Source organism: Dipodomys merriami, unplaced genomic scaffold (genome assembly GCF_024711535.1).
Source record: "Dipodomys merriami isolate MVZ:Mamm:240054 unplaced genomic scaffold, mDipMer1.0.p SCAF_69, whole genome shotgun sequence".
In the NCBI taxonomy this organism is placed as follows: Eukaryota; Metazoa; Chordata; class Mammalia; order Rodentia; family Heteromyidae; genus Dipodomys; species Dipodomys merriami.
The window spans coordinates 1,093,436-1,112,973 of NW_027206279.1; the positions used below are offsets into that span (position 1 = coordinate 1,093,436).

The following is a 19,538-nucleotide window of genomic DNA, read 5'->3' on the forward strand; positions in this document are numbered from 1 at the left end:
TGAAGGCTGTAGGCCTTTAGGATAACTTCTTCTATGACAGTGTGGCTATGATTATTTCACTTTGTTACTGATCCTGTATTGCGCCTCGTTTATAAATCTCTAGCCATGGGCACGTATGGACAGTAACAGTGTAGACAGAGCTCCATAGTAGCTGTCATTTCAGAATCCACTGGTGTTCTTGGGCAGTCAGTGCTACGAACGTATCACACTAGCGTAGACTAGCAGCGAAGTCCTGTTCTCTGGGGTTCCATCCAAACCAGCAGTGAAAGGTTAAGTGTGTGCGTGTCAGAAACCTGAAGCCAGAACATTGAAATAACTTAACTTTCCATCTGTACTTCACTTGTAACAGCGAATTAACAAGCTTTTAAAAAGGCTCTGTGCATCGCTGGATTACAATAAACTAAGGGAGGATTCTAAGCCATCAATGAGTCAACACCCTAAAGGAAGCGGGCTTCCTTCCTGGACCGCTAGGCCAGGAATGGTCACAAAGGAGCTGGAGAGTTGTGACACAGCAGAACTCGGGGAAGCTGGGTTTTTGACCTGCCAACAGCAAGATACCTCGAGAGACAATCTCTGAATTTTCAAATCCATCTAATGGAGGAGACCATTGCTATAATTCCCTCTGTGGTGACGCGGCTATGGTTAGTCACCTAAGGCTCCCACGCTCGAGGCCTGGTGCCGAGAGTGGAGATGTGGAGAGAGGTGAGGGGCTGAGAGCTGGAGGAGGCCAGTGCGTGGGGCCTGCTGCGGAGGGGGAGCGTTACCACAGTCCCCTGAGCCCTCAGGAGGGGAGCACACGGGGGGGGGGCTTCACAGCCCCCTGAGCCCTCAGGAGAGTGAGCACATGGCCCTCCTGCGGGAAGCGTTACCACAGTCCCCTGAGCCCTCAGGAGGGGAGTGCACGAGGGGGGGAAGGGGGGGGCCTCCTGCGGGAAGCGCTACCACAGTCCCATGAGCCCTCAGGGCTCCCACAAAGTGGGCTGTCACAAAGCCCATGGCTGACCTCTCTCTGTCTCTGGCTGCCGGCCTTACCATGGGCCTCCCCTGTGTATGAGCTGCTGCTCGGGCCCCAGACTCCAGGCCCTGATCAGAGCCAGATCCATGTGCTTGTCCAATCTTATCATTTCAGTTCATCTCCCCGAGACTCTGGGCCAAATAATCCTCTAACAATGAAGACAGACTCACCCACCCTCTACACACTCTACTGTCTAGTTAGAGCATAAATGTGTGTTCGCTGCTATCACTCTACATTTCAAAAGTTGTGTAGATAAAGTCCTTCTCCCTCCCCTTCTTCCCCCTCCCTTTCCCTCCTCCTCCCCCCCCTCTCTCTCCCTCTCCCCCCCTCTTCCTCTCTGTCTCTCTGTTTCTGTCTCTGTCTCTGTCTCTGCTGGTGAGAGGCAGAGCAGGCCTCATTCCCCGGGGCCTGGCTTCTACATGCACTGTGTCTGTTCCATTATATCACGCTGCGTCAAACAAGACCAAAAACATCTTTCCCCAGGATGGCTCAATGTAGTACATCTCAAAGACATGGTTGGAAAGACGTCCAAGCTCCCGGGTAGGAAATAAGAATTCTCTATGGCAGAAAAGTGGCCAGATCAACTAGGCCCCTTAAGGCTCCAGTGGACCTGTGGGATTTGTGTGCCGCCCACGTCTCATGGAGGGCCTTGGCACATCTGGAGGTGCGTGTTAGGGCCTTGGCACATCTGGAGGTGCGTGTTACGGATTTGGAAGCACTGAGCACTGCGTACACATGATCTCACTTACTCACAGCAGACAGGAGCGCATGAAGTCCTTCCAATCAACTGTTGATACCACATACAATTACGGAACTCTGCTTGTACTCTGGAGCAGAACCTCTCACTAACCCAACTAATACTCATACCCCACACCAAGCAGATTTTATTTAAATATTTATGCAGTAAAGTGCTTTGCAAACCTATTTTATCATCTTTCAAAAGTCATTGATAGGATATAATAAAAATTATATAGTAGATATTTAAAGCAGAAATTGTTGCTCAGTATATGGATTTCTCCATAAACAATTACAAATTTTACAATCCTATCAGAAGTCCGCTGAGATACAGAGAAATTTAACAAAACTTACATGAGCTATTACAGATGAGTGGAATCTCAGTCTCTCCTGTGTGTGTGTGTACACACACATATATTAACTCTAAAACTATATAACTCTTTATAAACTATAAATACTGTATCTTACTGAAGAGTGTGTTATGTAATGGACACAACACTGCCACCTAGAAGCAAGAAGCCCAAATTGTAGGACAAATACCTTTGACAAATTCTTGCAGAGAAAGGCCGGCCTAACCAGACACATTGACCTCGATTTACACATCCATTGGAGTCTATCCTCTCCTAGGGAGCATACTTATTAATTCTAGCAAGAGTGAATCTTATAACATCAATTGTTCTTTTGCTAGTACTCAGGGATTTTTCACAAAATACTAGCTTCTTCTTGGAGTACAAATATAAAGCCATCATGGATCCAAGAATCTCCCAGGTAAGACTGCTAACATTTCCACTCCTGGTAATGTCTTCTGGTGGGGTCCTTCAAAGGATCAGCCAGGTGACCTTCAGGTAGAATGTGTCAGACACCCGACTGATCCAAGTAGGTATCTCATTCTGGAACCTTCTTTAAATAATTTACAAAAGCACAGATTTTATTTCAAATGAGTAACTTGGTCATTCAGATCTGCTTGATGGCTGTTCCTGTGATCTTGCCTGACAAGGCCCCAACTGAAAGTACACTGATATTCTCTGGATAGCTACATTCTTCCGAGTAACTTTGGCGTACTTAGGAGACTGTTACCAACAGCCTGGTGTTCTTTAAAATGAGGAAGAGGGGCTGGCCAAAGAACCGCAGACAAAACTCCGGGCAGCTGGCATCCGAGACGCCTGCTAGGAAGACGCACAGGTGACAGGCTGGGTGGCCGATCTGGCTTCCACGCGACAGGCTGGGTGGCCGATCTGGCTTCCACTGAGCCCATTTTCTCTGTCTTCCCAGAGGTATGTAGTCAGCATGCTAGTAAGTGAGGCGCTAGGAAGAAACATGCACACCTAGGAAAGCAAGCTGTGGAAGAAAACGCGCCTGAGACCCTGGCTGTTACATGCTCCTAAATGCACAAAAATATGTAGCTGCACGTGGTATCGAGCTACGCCTAGTGAGCAACGCACACACTACACCAGCTCTGTGACACCTGACTGAACCAAGTCACTGGAACGCTTGCCACCCGTGGGCACTTCAACGAGAAACCACGATGCTATCATTCTGAAGCGCAGCCACACCAGAAGAACGGACGGGGACCAGGACAGTGGCCACACCAGAGAGGTGGGACCCGCAGGAAGGGAGGCAGACTGAGCACAGGAAAGGAGGTTGGGAGCAGCTAGCGAGAAAGACGGAGACGGAGCAGAAGCTGCGTGGAGAGAAGGAAAGCCTCATCTCAAGCACATGGCTGAGTGTGTCTCGGATCTGGCTCAGTTTTAGTAGGAGGCACATCGACTAGCATTCACCTCCTACCTACGCCTTTGTTAAATGATCACCCTGCGGTCTTCCCTTTTATGTGATCGTGGGTTTGATGCAGATTTGAGAAAACTCAGGGGCTAGAGGCATGGCTTACGTGGTAGAGCACCTGCCAGGCCAGCAAGAGTTCAAACTCCTGCACCAGAGGAAAAAAAAAAGAAGAGTGAGGCTTTTCTGTGATCAGATGATTCTGCGTGCAGTGGCAGGGTGGCAGAACGTGAGTCGGGCCGTGTCTCTGCCTAGCAGGATGGGGAAGCGTCAGAGAAGCCTTGGAAGACTAGAGAGGCGTCGGCTGGAACCGAGGGCCACGGAGCAGCCTCCACGCTCCCTCGGAGCTGCTTCCCACCGGCATCACCGCCCTCGGCAGTGGCTGCCCCCCCCCATGCCAGGTCCTCCTGGGCTGGAGCATCAGCTCCACAGGTTCACAGAGTCCTGAGCGGAAGTGAACACACACAAACCTCACCAACAACAGCTTGCTTCTGAGTGTTTTGGATTTTATTCCATTTCCTCCTTCCCACTTGCAGACGGAGTCCAAGATCTAACACAGACGTGCAGTTTTCCTTTTCTTTTTTGTCTTCTAGGTGGTATTTTTGCTTTGAGAGAGGTAAGCATATGATTATAAACTAAGTTCTGGCCTTTAAAAAAATTGGCAAGAGTTTATGAGCAGATATTAATAAAATCTGCAGTTTTAAAAAGCCTTTGTAAAAATAAGTGCTGTAAATATTTTTCTTGAACATGGGTCTCTACACGAAAATGTCTATTCAATACCCCCCGAGTGTCTAGATGCCTTGGTGAAGCTGTACTGCTTGATGTTTGCATGGGCAAGCTGGCATGCAACACTCACCACAGAACCTGAAAATCACAGCCATCGGGCAGAGCCAGCGCCACTAGCACCAGCCACTTCGTAACAAGTGCCACTTGAGAAGAACAGAAACTCAGAGGCCTATCACCTTGGGCTCAGATGGGGTCCAGGTACCATCTCACCAGGAAGGATGAAGTATGAAGGATGGATCACGATCAAAATGCTCATGGAAATGTGAAGGTTTGCTGGACCCTCTTTTTCAGTTAAAATCCCTGAGACATTATACCCAAGGCCTGAGCTGACTCTGGCAAAACCCAAGGAAAACTTGAGGAGTTTCAGCTGAACACACCTCAGAATCCTGAGCACAAAATCCTGTCAAATACTGCCACTGCCCACCCACACGAGGTCCCACGGCCGGGCCTGCACCGCCAGTTTCCCTCCTCCATTCTGCTCAGCATCTAACCCAAGTCGTCTGAGAAGAATGGCAGGGGTGATGGAGGACCACCATCCAGACAGACTTTCCTTTCTCCTTCCTGGATAACCAGGCATTACAGACTGGCTGAGTTGATTGAGCCACACCAGAGGACACATTCATTGTAGACGATGGTTATGACACATCCCACAAAGCAAAGCCCTTGCTCACTGTGGCTGAGGACTCGGTGCAAACCCTACTTCAAACGAGCAGGCTGCTCTCAGTGGCGTTTGCCTGTTTGGTCTCAGGGAACAAGCCGACAATGAAAGCCATGTCTGGCTGCCTGTTAGGCGTGCACATTTCGGGAAGAAGAGAGTTCATTCATTACTATAGCAACCGGGAGCTCGCTTCAGTGGCTGACATTAGGGGAAATGGAAGGCGACACTAACGACCAAGGTCAGAGCTCGGCTCTGCTTCGTAATGACCCCGGAGCACCGGCGCCATCCAGGACTTGGTCAGAAACAGGCGCCAACACGTCCTCACCTCATTTCTCAGAATGCAGGCCGTGGATCACGGGCCCGAGACTCAGCAGGGGTCTGTTCAAAAATAAATCACATTTCATGGGACCTGAGTTGCTGGCCGGGCTTGTCTTCAAGGGTGAAGCACACCACACAACTTGCCAGGGAAATTTAGTGAGCATATCACAATGTAACGTGACCAGGAGAGGCCAGAGAGGTTTTCTCAAGGGCACCCTCAAACCCTCATCTCCCTTCACTGTGTTTTTTACAAGGGCTTTATTTGTGACTGGAAGTTTTACTGCAGCTTTCTTGCATTCACTCACTCTCATGGCATGATCAAATTTCAAACACTCTGCATCCCCACGTAAAAGAGGTAACACTGTCTGCACCCAGATGCCACAGCTAAGAGGCCATGATTCACATTTCAAGTCAAAAGAGACTTGAAGAGGTGGGACGGGATCAATGACCCCACCGCCACCCCCATGCTGGCAGCATGCACCCCAAGTGAAGCCGAGCCCCCCCAGAGATGAGATCTGCTCTGCTTCCATTGTCTCGGGATGCACAGGGCTACGGCCCGGCCGAGGCACAGATCCTCGATGAACTAGACCATGAGGTCAAGGGTTTTAATTTTGTTAACTACTCTTTGGCTGAAAGGCAGCTGTTTGGGAGAGCCTGAGAGACCTCACACCAGTGATCTCCTGTTGCCAAGGCCGTGGAAAAAGCTTAGTTGGGTTTACATGACACGGAAGGAACATGGCGTTAAGTACCCACAGAGAAGAAGGCGGCGGAATCCCAGACTGGCTACCCTGGAAACGCTTCTCAGCCCCTGGAACAATTCAGATAAAAACAAAAACAAAAACAATTCTCACAGAGTATTTTGAATGATTTAAAATCACCTATTTTCTGCATGCTGGAAATTAAAAATATGCAAGGTATTATTTTAAAATGGTTAAATGAGTTTCAATCCACATAGTTTAAAACACAAATGAGCACATCGCTGAAAAGAAACAAAGTTGTCAACCAAAATGTCTGAAAAAAACTGCAAACATTTTATTTACAAAGTGGTCCATATATGACAGATAGTATATCAGGTCTGATCATTTTGTATAACTTCTTACAGGGAAGTGGAGAGTATCCAGTTTCCTTTGTAAGTAGAAGTGTGAGTTGTGACTTAGGAATATGCACACGTAGCTGGAACAGAAGATCAGAACCATGACTTATCTCCCAGTTTTAAATACACTTGAAGAATAAAGATAAGCCAGGCATGGTGGTAAATGACCATAAACTCAGCCTTAGGAGGCTCAAGCTGGAGGCGAGGAGGAGGAAGAGGAAGAGGAAGAAGAAAGATAACAAATGTAATCAAGTTCTAATACAAATAAAAGCAATACATCATTTTCCTATGTAAAAGAAGCAACTTGGAAAGAGACATTCTTCTAAGTGCAGAATAAAAGGCACATTTTTGTGATCTAATTAGGAAGTTCAGGAGTTGGTGGAGAAATAAAAACACTGCTAATCGCGACCAAAATAGCAGTTATTAGGTCTGAAGAGCCAAGTATCAAGGCTGCAGGGGTGCCTGGTATGAATAATACCTCCTCATAACTCACCTGAGGCCATTTTCCTGCTGTGAACAAGCAAGTGACAAATGAACAGTAGAGCCATGGTGCTATTTTACACACTGAATAAATTCTTTGTGAAGATTCCTACCACTAAGGTACAGATCGCCTTTAAATAAAAATGGGCTGGCATTGCCTCCAGCAGAAAAGTTATCAGAACAGAATAAGTAAGTCGAGTAGAAAGGAGGACAAGATGGATGAGGGGAGATCTCGGAGTTAAAAGGTTGGACTTTGATTCTTTCCCTTTGTAACTCTGGATCTTGCGAATGGCAAATGCATTAATAAACCTGACGTGCACTGCCATTGACTTCTATGCTATTTCTCTGGATAGCTGTTTCTCTTCCTATTTCTTGCTTAGAAATAGAAGATCAATGGGCTTCAATGAAAATAGAGGAGTGGGAGGAAAATTGCCTGAAAATCTGTTCAGGAGCTGGGAGGGTGGCTCAGTGGTAGAGTGCTTGCCTTGCATGCCTGAGGCCCTGGGTTCAATTCCTCAGCACCACATAAGCAGAAAAAGCTGGAAGTGGCGCTGTGGCTCAAGTGGTAGAGCACTAGCCTTGAGCTGAAGAGCTGAGGGACAGCGCCCAGGCCCAGAGTTCAGGCCCCACGACCAACAAAAAAAAAAAAAAAAAAAGAAAGAAAGAAAAGAAAAAGGACCTACTAAAAATTATATTAACAGGCTGAATAAGCCAAGACTGGCAGCATACATCTGTAATCTGAGAATTCAGGAGGCTGACACAGAATGAGTACAAGAAAGAGTCTGCTTAAAAATATGTAGAGGGAAGATGAGGGGAGGTGTGGCATTGTCCTGACTTATGTGACTGTAACCCCTTCTGTACATGGCCTTTATAATAACAGTAAAAACAGCAAAAATTATTTACAAAAGCCAGGCACCAGTGGCTCACACCTGTCATCCTAGCTACTCAGGGGGCTGAGATCTGAGGATCAGGGTTCAGAGCCAGCCTGGGCAGGAAAGTCTGTGAGACTCTTATCTCCAATAAACCACCAGAAAACCTGAAGTGGCGCCATGGCTCAAGTGGTGAGTGCTGGCCTTGAGCTGAAGAGCTGAGGGACAGCGCCCAGGCCCAGAGTTCAAGCCCCACGACTGACACACACAAAAATTACATAAGAGGATGCAGAGTTAAAAAACCAACAGAGAAGACAAAGAGGAATATTTTTGTATGCTTTTTATTGTAAAAAATGATGTACAGAGGGGTTACAGTTCTCTCCACTTCTACCACTACACTCCCCCTCCTCCCCCAAAGTTGTTAAGTTTGTTTTAGCTACCAGCACAACTATGTTTATTGCAGCATTATTTACCATAGCTAAGATATGGAACCAACCCAGATGCCCCTCAGTAGATGAATGGATCAAGAAAATGTGGTATATATACACAATGGAATTCTATGCCTCCATCAGAAAGAATGACATCGCCCCATTTGTTAGGAAATGGAAAGACTCAGAAAAAATTAAATTAACTGAAGTAAGCCAGGCCCAAAGAAACCTAGGTCCCATGGTTTCCCTTATTTGCAATAACTAGTACATGTGTAGGACAAGCAGCAAAGGCCAAAAGCTGTGTACATATGACCAGATAAGATGATGCTAAGTGAAATGAACCTCAAGATAGAGACACAAATATCTTTGTTATTTCTTGCTATTGTTTCTAACATATTTATGATGTAGCATGTGATTTTCTGTTGCTTTGTATGTTCCTTCCCCACGGTATAACCCCTGTTTTCACTGAATTTGATGTCAGTGCCCTGCATCTTGTATATACACTTCTCTAATTCGGGGAGGGGAGGGGAAAAAACAAAATCCTTAGATAAGGATACAGGCTGACCAACTGTAACAATAAGATGTAGAAAACACCATGTTGAAAGGGGAATATTTTTTAAACTTATGTAAAATAATTGTTATTTTATAATTTTAAGACCTTTCACTACTTACTTTATTACATCTCACTGTTAGAATTTTTAATGATGCTTTGATTTTTAAGTTTTATCAAACATATTTAATCATTTTTTTCTTCAGTAGATATTAAAATGCTGACAAATCTGACAAATGACAGATTTCCCCAGTGGGAAGCACAAATTATTCCATTCTTTGTCTTAACTACATTATCAAGGAAATAACATTCTTATGTTTCCTGTTAAGACTAATTTTTACAAAATAATAAAGGTGGTAAAATATCCATGAATCTTATGATGCACTATTATACAGGCAAAATCTCCTTAAAACATGTAACACTAAAGAATAGCCATAGGATGACTGGTTAGTTGACATAATTAATTTTAATATAAGTATTAAATTACTTTCACTTGCAAATTTATAGACCTAAAGGAGGGGGATTTTTTAAATGTTTTTTTTTGGTCCCCAAAAAGGCAGATAGATAATACTTTTGCTTTCTAAATAAGGCAAAAATTTCAGAGAGGACAACAGAAAACAAATAGCATTTACATGTAAATTCATGCTATTTACATTAATAATTATTTATGCTATTTACATTAAATATAAATGCACAGAAAATTCCAATTAAACACAGGGACTGTAAGAAGCAGGGACGGCACCAACTTCATGTTGTTTGTACGCAGGACATATTAAATTCAGAGACAGAAATATATGACCATGGTGAAAGCAAAGGGAAGGAAATAGTAAGCATAAAAATGTTTATGGCTTTGTTAAAGTTCAAGTATACTTATGAAAGCAAGAATAAATACGGTGATTTTATAATAAGAAAAGGGTCAATTCATCATAAAAGCATACAAGAAACTATATACATACACCTAAACCTAATGACAGATCTTTAAAACACATGGAAGAAATCAGACAGAACTAAGGAGACACAAACAAGTCTCTATAGTTAACGGCTTTTCATTCCGTAAGAGACAGAGCCAGCAGATAGACTTTGGTATGGACAGAGAATATTTCAGCATTATGAAGAGCTATCTTGGCATTCATAAGACACTACATCCAACTGCTACAGGATATACTTTTGCAACTACACATGAAACACTCAAGGTAGACCATCTGATGGCCCTAATATAAACCCCAATAAATTGCAAAGGATTGAAGTGATAAAGAAATTGAAATAAATAAGAAAACCATTGGAACTTATATCCTACTGAATCATTTGGCTGTTTATAACCACGCCCTCATCGCTTAATAGTTTTTACCTAATTTTCTGACTCTCCTTCAAATTTCCCTTTTGAAAGTCACAAACATCCTCTTGATTCTCAAATGCACACTTCAAATAATTAACTAGTTTAATCAATTCAAATCAGTTCAGTACACAGGTAACCTGAGTCAACCATCAGCTCCCGAGGCCCGCATGTGTGTCTGATCCTGTGACAGAGACAACAAATGCAGGCTGCATGTGTCAGGTACTGCTGTAACGTTTGCAATGGTGAGTCCATGTCCATGAAACTTGTAAGATGGATGCAGTCTGAAGGGTGAGGAAGGGGAAAAGTCACTTCACTGGCTAGGATCACAGGGCTATTAAGCTGTGAACCAGAATGACCAGTGCAGACTGTGACTCAAGCATCGCTCTTGGCAGAGCTGTCCGGGGTCCTTGGCCTCCATACTCACAGACTGGTGGAAGGTAGAAGCCAACACGGTAGACTATCTTCATTCAGTGCAGGTGTGGGGGCTCCTCCTCTCCCATCCCAGCAGCCCTACAGATACCCTTGCATCCAGGTAGAGAGGCATTTAGTAATCTGCCTGGACCCCTGTGTAAACCTACTTTGAATAAAATACATGAGCATCTAATTGGCTGTGTAAGCTTAACACTGCTTCATGTGTTTGCTCACACATTTACAGTTTAAGAGTTCCTCTTTGATTTATGCAAAATCCGTATTTGTAACTTGAGAATGTCAGGCATCATAGGATGGAGAAATCTCGTGGGAGAGAGGAGGAGGCGTGCCCAGATGTGCTTAAGGTAGAGCTACACAGAACAGAACAAAATGGCCTCCTCGGCCTTGTAAATTGGTTTCTGATACTCTGTATCTAAGTGCAGTGGAGAGCAGCAATTTAAGTTTGGGATGACTCATCTTCAGGTGGTCACTTAACTTGAAATTCTTACAGCTTTTATGTCTGTGAGGACAGTGTTTGCTTTGTCAGTGTAAGACACTAAATATTAATTTTTACTGTAGCGCTCAGAATATAGCATAAGATGCCTGATAAATAAAAAAATCAAATTATAAATGTACTAGTCTCTTCATATTCTAAAATGATGATTATAATACTTTAGACTTTCCTAGGATCTCGGGCTCACTGAAAATATTACATAAATTCAAAGAACAGTGTACAACTTCCTGCTGAGACTCTGTCTGCAAATTTTCACAGACTTTACTTAAGAATAAGAAATCTCAGAAAATAATGACAAAATGATGTTATTTTTAGCTGAAAATAGTATCTTACCTTATTTTTATTTTTTGTTGGTTATGGGGCTTTGAACTCAGGGCCTGGGAGCTGTCCCTGAGCCTCTTTGTGTTCAAGTGCTCTACCACTTCAGCCACAGCACCACAGCCCATTTTTGAGTGGTTAACTGGAGATAAGAGTCTCGTGGGGACTAATCTGCTCTTGTTGGCTTCGACCAACAATCCTTAGATCTTAACCTCCTGAGTAACGAGGATTACAGGCATTAGCCGTCTGTGCCTGGCTAGTATCTTAAGTTCTGTCATCTATATAACGATGTTTTCCTACTAAATCATGTTTAATCTTAGGTAATGAGAGCCTATCCAATTTCAGAAGTGATAATATTCCATTCCATTCTGTTTTATCCTTCATTTTCAAAACTGGAGGTGAAAACATAAGATTTCTCCTGAAACTTCTCTATTTAAGAAATGGAGTTTATAATTGGACCTTTTAGTTTGAACTGGCCAAGATGAGATCAAATGAGCCATGAGTAAGACAGCCTTTTCCCCCAAAAGGATGTGAACTTCACTCTTAAATAATGAGAGCCCGAGGACTTCAGACCTGCTACTGACTTTCGAAGAATCCTTCCTAGGACAACCATTTCACCCCCACCCATTCCAGTTCACTCAACACTGAAATCCATGAACTAAAGTTCCCACAATCTTTTTCACCATCACAGATTACGTACAGGTTGTCATAAAGGAGTGTAAATTGGGATTTGGAAAGGTATGAGTTCTGGACATATCTGATTAGACCATGCTAGCTGAGTAAGTGTCATCAATGAAATTAGTGAACTACTTTTCTCTGTCTGCATGATCAGCTGACCCTCGGTTAACTCTACAGTTGTGTTCTTTGAGAACCTGAATAATTATGTGAAGTATGTTCGGAGGGAACATTACGTGGGATGAAGTGATCCCTGACTGAGCAGCCTGCATGGGGACTGGGAAGATGAGCGATGGCTTACAGGAAGCCCCCTCCTGGCAGCTGCTTGAGCATGAACACTTGCAGCCGGGCTGTCCGGCAAGGTGGGGCTGCCCGGGGGCTGGACACAGTGTCCTGTCTCCTCTGGCACAGGAGACTTTGAGCCATGATGAACTCACCCCTGGCCATCGTAGAGCTCTCTTTGGGAGTAGAGGATTCAGAAGTCAGCCACAGAAGAGCCCTGTCTGACACTGCCTAGCTAGCAAGCCGTGGTTCCTATCCTGTGGCCTGCAGAAAAGACGATGTGGTGTATGACAGTCTTAGGAATCTAGATGTTACCTGCACCAAAGATGACCCCTCCAAGTGGCCATCTGAACAGATATGACAGATGAAGAGCCCGAGGAAAACCATTAAATTCCTGGTGCCCAAGAACACATCGTTTTTAATTTTTAAAATGAAGTGAACCAGATGCTGCTACTCAGAAAATACAAAAGAAACATCTCCTCCCTGCGCTTCCTGCTCTGAATTTTCCTATAAAATGTTCCTGTGCTTAGTTGAAGAGGAGGCAGAATATGTTCATGCTTCCACTGCCAAGGACAGAAGTTTCTAGAATTTCAAGAAACCCTGGGTCACAGCACACAGGAATCACAAGTGCTCTGCTGAGTGCTAGACAGTCTCCCCATCTTTAGAGAGAGTTGATGATTTTACACTTTTCCTCCTTTTTTAAAATCTGTTCCTTGCTTACTTGCTTGTCCTACTTCACAACTCAAATGCTAACATCTTTTGAATACCCTATTGCAACTCTCTTTTCTCTGAGATCATTCTTCTCCTTAGAGTTCATCTCAATTTTTCCTGAATGCCTGGGGTCACTGACCAGCTCTGGGGTGGCTAACAAGAATGCCACTTGATGTGTGTGCCTTGTGTTCAGTGGCAGCCTTGAAGTAAACCATGTCACCTCACTGCATAACTTACAGTAGGTTCCAAGAACCTAAGAACAGCACAATTGGTTCTGAAATTTGATGGCTGAGAATTAGAAGGATTTGCTTTTGTGTGTGTGTGTGTGTGTGTCATGGGGCTTGAACTCTGGGCGTGAGCACTGTCCCTCAGCTCTTCAGCTCAAGGTGAGTGCTCTACCACTTGAGCCACAGCGCCACTTCCGGTTTTCTAGTGGTTTATGGGAGATGAGTCTTACTTTCCTGCCCGGGCTGGGTTTGAACCATGATCCTCAGATCTCAGTCTCCTGAGTAACTAGGATTACAGGAAGGAACTCGATGAAACATTAGAGACTAAAATCTTAATGTCCAAGTATCTATTATAAACACACTGGAACAGCAAAGCTGTGACACAGTGATAAGAGTCTCCATGATATGCGGTTCCCTTTTAAAGATTCTTCAGTCATCATCTTATTTAGGTAGTGAAAAACTGAAATAATGATTTAGTCAAGTGGGAGTTAGGAAGGCTATTTATCATCTCAAATGCGTTCATGAGTGGTAGGGCTTATTTTTATATGGGGAGCATGCAAGGTAACAATATGTAGTTTTTATTCCTAACCTGCTTTAGGTTAGACTATTATAAATAGAGTCGCATTTATAGAACTAGGTAGTTTTATAACTGAATCAATCTATAATCTAAGATTCTAAAGTTAAACCTCAAGGTTTTATAAGCTCAGGGCTGATGTACAATTACCCTGTAGTTCACAAAAATGAGGCTCAAAAGTCAGAAGAGTTAACAATACCGTACTTAGCACTATTATTAACTTAATGGTACTATATAATTAACTAATTAACTGTTAGTATTGCTTTGATTTTTTGATGGTATTGGGTTTTAACTCAGGGTATACAACTGCTGGTCAGGTGATACAACACCTGAAAGACACCTCCGTCTCTTGCTGATTCTCCATCACCGCTGCCCAGCGGCCTTCTTCCTCGAGAACAACAGAAGCTTTCAGACAGAAAATCTTACCTTGGCCTCGGAGGTGGGTTCCAAGAAGCACAGGCGGTTCCCGAGTCCCTCGGCTGCCAGGCAAAACTTCCTTTGCTCCTTGTGGATGTTTGCGATGCACTGGAGCACCACCTCGTCCTCCTGCCAGAAAACACACCATGTGAATGGTGAGGGCCGCACCCACCGCCCTCCTGCAGACACGGCCTCTCCCTGCCCGGCTCTCCACCTGAACCAGGCCGGCTGCCCCCAACAGCCAGGCATAGCCTCCCACTGCCTGGCTCTCCACCTGAACCAGGCCGGCTGCCCCCAACAGCCAGGCACAGGCCTGCCTGGCTGGAGGAGCGTCGCTTGTCAGCACGAGTGTACTCCAGGACAGCACCTACCACGGGTCAGGACGCACTCTGGGGTGCATTAGTGGATAGACAGATGCCTGCATACATGTTGAGAGCAACACTATTTATACCGAGTCCAAAGAAGATCCCAGACAAACAGGAAAATAACCTAAAGCAAAAGAAGAAGCGGGCGACTAACTGCCAACAGGCAGGTAGCCTTGAATTCAAACACGACTTCTCGTGCTGATGGTCCTAGAATGGAGGAACGCCTCGACCGTACTATCGCGTGCGCTCTGTGCAGCCTCCAGAGGCTGCGAGAAAGCATGCCCCTGCCAGTCCATCCCCTCCTGACACTATTTTTGGATTTCAGACATTGAAAACAGCGGCCATTAGGTCACCAAAGATAATCAGTTGGAACTTCAGCCCTAGCATTAAATCACACATCTTTTCGTCCTGCCTGCTAGTCCCTGAAATCTGGGCTCATCCTGGGGTGTGGGAGGAAATAAAGTAGAAATGGTCACATCCTCACACTGTATCTGTGATGTGCCTATAAAATAAAAGGTCCTTCTACTGGAGAATGTGAACAGATTCAGTAGCCACAGGTGTCCTCAGAGATGTGTGCTACTTCCCAGAAACAGGGAGGGGTACAGAGAAAGGCAGTGAGCCACACGCTGAAGGTATCTAAAGAGACGAGAGAGCGTGCCGTGTGTAACTACAGCGCTGACACGCCGCTGTCCATTACTAAACTGACCTAATTGTAAATGCAACAGGATCCTTTGCTTACAGCAAGTCACAATTCATGGTCTCCGTTTTAAATAAGACAGAAAAGCCTCTAGTATTTCTCTGCTCCTAACATGTGGGTTCCCTGGAATCTCCAAACAGAATGAAATCTGCTCCCACATGGACTTCCACCCTAGATCCTAAATACACAAGAATGATGCAATCTTCTTGAAGGACACTGGAAACAGGAGAAACACACAATGACTCCGACCACTTGGGGCCAGGCAGGGTCATGGAAGCAGAGTGGCGCGCAAAGCAAGTCATCCTCAAAGTGCCCAACATGTTCATCCAAAACGCCAAGAGACGTAGTTTTACACGTCTCCCATCACTCCGCTAGTAAAAAACAAACAAAACCATAAACACCCCCAACAGGACACAAGTGGGAATTTTCAAACAAGGAAAATTGGACAAAGTCGCCCATGGAATGTGTGGCTCCCGTGGTCACATTCCATTCTTCCGTCCCAAGCCGCCTGAACGACCTTCACTTGACCTTGCCCTAGCTGCCTTTGACTTCTGAAGCTTTCCTGTACTTGAATCCACGCTTTGTAACACAGGTAGCCCCGGGGCTAAGGCGGAAGCATTTGCTGACCAGCAGCACTGTACCCGCTGTACCAGGAAGAGTAATGGAGGTGCCTGGGGCCCCCTCCTACTGTCATACCTCTTTTTTTTGTTTCATCTAGATTCTGTTTGAAACAATGTTCATCTTTGTACAGTTAATATTCACTATATTTTGTGTGAACTCAACGTATGCTTACTGACAGCCTTACCAACGTATGCTCACTGAGACACTCGGCTAGAACATTCTGGGTATAACAGGGTTGTGCAAGGTGAGGTGAATTAATATTCTAACAGTGGAACTGAGGGTAAGTCGATTCCCAGCTTTTCTCTACTCTTCCTTACTTAGCCATCCCAAGGGACCGCAAGCCTTTCGTGGCCAATCTGTCCAAAATGAACATCCGGACCTGATCATTTCTACCCTGCGCAAGTGAAATACTGTGTCCTTTCCTGGCACAAACACAATCTTCCTTCTCCCTTGTTTGTTCACTCTTATTTTCATTAAACGTTCTCACTTGCATCAAGATTTCCAGTTCCTCCAAGTTACCCCCATGACCAGTAAGGAGAATGGTTGATGTGACAAAAAAAAAAAAGTAGACTTTGTCCCGGTAACTTCTCAGTATCTTCAGCTCTGATTTCACTGGAACAAGACTGGGTTTCTTTTATAGGAATCACAGCGCATACCACTCAGTCACCTCTCACCTCTCAGCTTTAAGAGGAAAAGAAACAGTAAAAATAGGCAAGTGCTAAACTGGAGGATCATCAGTACAGCATGGAGAACAATCCGCTTTCCACGGCTGACGCCATCCCTCCCATGAATCTCAAGTCCCCAGGATCACGTAAAGGCTTCCTGCTCCCACCCAGGTTAAGACGTCTCTTCATACACTTAGCAGGTGCCCCGGGCCTGCTCTGCCTTGAATCTCCAGTTTTGTCTTTCGTCCCTTCCTGTCGACTTACTGTCCCTCAGGCTCCCTAAAATGCTCCTGCTTGGACCCCCTTCATTCCTTTTCCAACGACGTTCTAGCTCTTTGGGCTTTCTGACAGGCCTTCCATTGCTGGTCTTTCTGCCACCTCTACAGAGGGAAAGCCCAAGGATCAGTCTTGGCTGCGCTGACAGTGTTGCCCCTCTTCAGCTTCCAGCCTCTCTGCTTAGGAGCAACGGTTACATGAGCCACACCTCCACCCCGTGGCCCTCTAGGGCTCCAGCTCCCCAACCCCCATTACTAGGTTTTATCTCTGAACTTAACAGCACTTTAGGCCAGTATGTCCCATGCAGGAAGGAGGCTTCCTTTCCAGTCTATCATCCTTCTGTATCCCCAGGTCTACTGGTAGCTTTTTTTTGGGGGGGGGGTCCAGTCATGGGGCTTAAACTCTGGGCCTGGGCGCTGCCCCTCAGCCCTTCACAGCTCAAGGCTAGCGCTCTACCACTTGAGCCACAGCGCCACTTCCGGCTTTTTTCTTTTTGCTTGTGTGGTGCTGAGGAATCGAATCCAGGGCCTCATGCATGTGAGGCAAGCATTCTGCCTTCCCAGTGCTACCAGTGGCACTTCTAACTGCTGTGTAACCGCATTTGGACATCATTATCCTATGTCTTTAAGTGCTTCTAATGTTCTCCCTTCGGTCTGCTACTGGAGGTAGAGCTCTGGCCCTTATCACTTTCCAGCTGAAAATTCTTGATTTTTTTCCTCTACTACTGCAAAACAACCCTTCTTATCTTTTCAGTGCTAGAGATGAACTCAGAGCCTCACGCATGTTAGGAAGAAAGAGTTCTACCACTGAGCTCAACCCCGGGCTATGCAGCCGTCTTGAATGAGCATCTGAGAACTTCCCTGCTGAGTCCATCCTTCATGCTCCTGAACAGTATCTGTAATGCTGGAGCTGTACTCACTGCCCTATCTCTTCAAACTATGTTATATCTCATCCCAAGATTATTCTTTTATGAAGAAGTACCATATTCCTTTATGAAGCCCAGGTAAGGTGTCCTAACCTCCACAGCGGTATCACCCTACTCTCTGCACTATGGTTTTTACGTGCGCACCTTACACGTGAAGACAACTAACATGTTACTGACTCCCACTATGAGGCATCACGCCTTGTGTCCAATCACCTCTCCGGGCTTCACTTGGGCCCAGTGAGGTTAATTACTATCAGAGCAGAAAACTTCTGCTTTTTCATCCAAGCTGGGAGCATAAAATGTGTGGTAAGAATGTGCTGACTGACTGGATTATGAACTGGATTAAAAGACTTCCCCCACCACCACTAAGGGAGGTCTTTGGTGAAGGACTCACAAAAGAAAAGCGGATATCACAAAATAATAAGGCAGGTTTTCTGGCTATTTAAAAAGTGTTCAGCTTCCATCTCTCAACTATTATTAAGATCATTCACTCAGTATTTCTGTTATCACTCTGCTGACATCCCCACCCCCAGATTATTTAAGTTCCAGTTCAGTAAATCACCTTACGAATGAGGAAATCAAAGATTGGAGGAGTTACAGAATTTTAATAAGTAAATACTCATTGAACAGTCATTAAGGCCACTGGGCTGCATTGTTTCACATCTTCTTTTCAATCATGTGAAGGTGGACTCTAACAGGCTCTTTGTATGATCAGGATTAGAGGCGCAGAGAGGTTAGGGGACTTGTCCAGTGCCACCCAATTTGGACATAAGAGACCCAAACCTAAAACCTAGGACTGTCTGCATCTGACGTTTTTCCTCTTGACTACGGCATCAAGCTGGATCTCTTACCTAGCATCTGACCTTAGCAATTGATCTGAGTTTATGTGCACTTGTCTCTAAGGCCCATAGAGATGGTGTTGATAAAAATAGCTCCCAGCCTCACAGAGGCAGTCAAACAGTAAACAGTAAGTAAACCACAGAGCGAGCGCCAGGCCAGAGAGAGCAGTCAGAGTGCTAAAAACAGTGTAAAATTCTCTACACCCCCCACGGCAATGCTGGAGGGGTCAGCCGGCAGCCCCAACCTGCAGTGCAGACAGGCAGTAATTAAAACCCAGGGCATCCTGCAGGCCAGCATCCCGCCCAGCTCTGCGGCTCTTCTGCCACGCCTGTGCTGAGACCGACCCTGACCAGGGGTGTCCAGGCTTGGTTCTCCTGCGCAGATGGAGCTCACCCACACTACTGCTCGCTTCTGTGTGGCTTGCCACGCTTGCCATCCCAGGATGGGCACTTCAGCTCCACCTCCTCTCCTCGGGTCATTAACCGAAGAACATTCCAGGACAAAACAACCTGGCTGGCAGCACTATGTAAGGTGGGTCACCAGGCAGCTGCGGACGGCCCTCTAGACAGATCTCCACACGAGGGTGCATCAACATGAACTCGGTTCACTATCCTGAAGAGACCAAGATTCTTGCAGCCCCCCGTCAGCTGTGATGTATCTTTTCTTCTAGTAACTAGACTGTCCACATGGGTGACTGGGAGCCTACCAGCATGGTACATTGTGATTCAATGCACAAAACTATTAAAATATTGCATAAAATAACCCTCAGGCTATAAGTATGAAGGCACAGAGGAAACAAATTCTATGATTAATTAGACTTGGGTCCCATCCCCAAGGGATCTCATTATATATGAGGAAATATTTATATCTAATTCATGTACTCATATAACATTCATAGAATTTCACAATATGAATATTCCAAAATCTAAAAAAGTCTAAAATTCAAAATTCAAAACATTCTTGTCTGAGGACTTTAGAG

At 45.2% G+C, this 19,538-nt stretch overlaps 1 protein-coding gene across 1 annotated transcript in view; it reads right to left on the bottom strand.

Annotated features, from left to right (window-relative positions):
* Ryr3 (ryanodine receptor 3) overlaps window positions 1-19,538 on the bottom strand; it is a 348,483-nt gene that overhangs the window by 243,444 nt on the left and 85,501 nt on the right. The window contains exon 2 of the mRNA XM_070005709.1: window positions 14,180-14,299. Within this exon, the coding sequence (XP_069861810.1) occupies window positions 14,180-14,299 (120 nt within the window). The remainder of the gene's footprint in view (window positions 1-14,179; window positions 14,300-19,538) is intronic.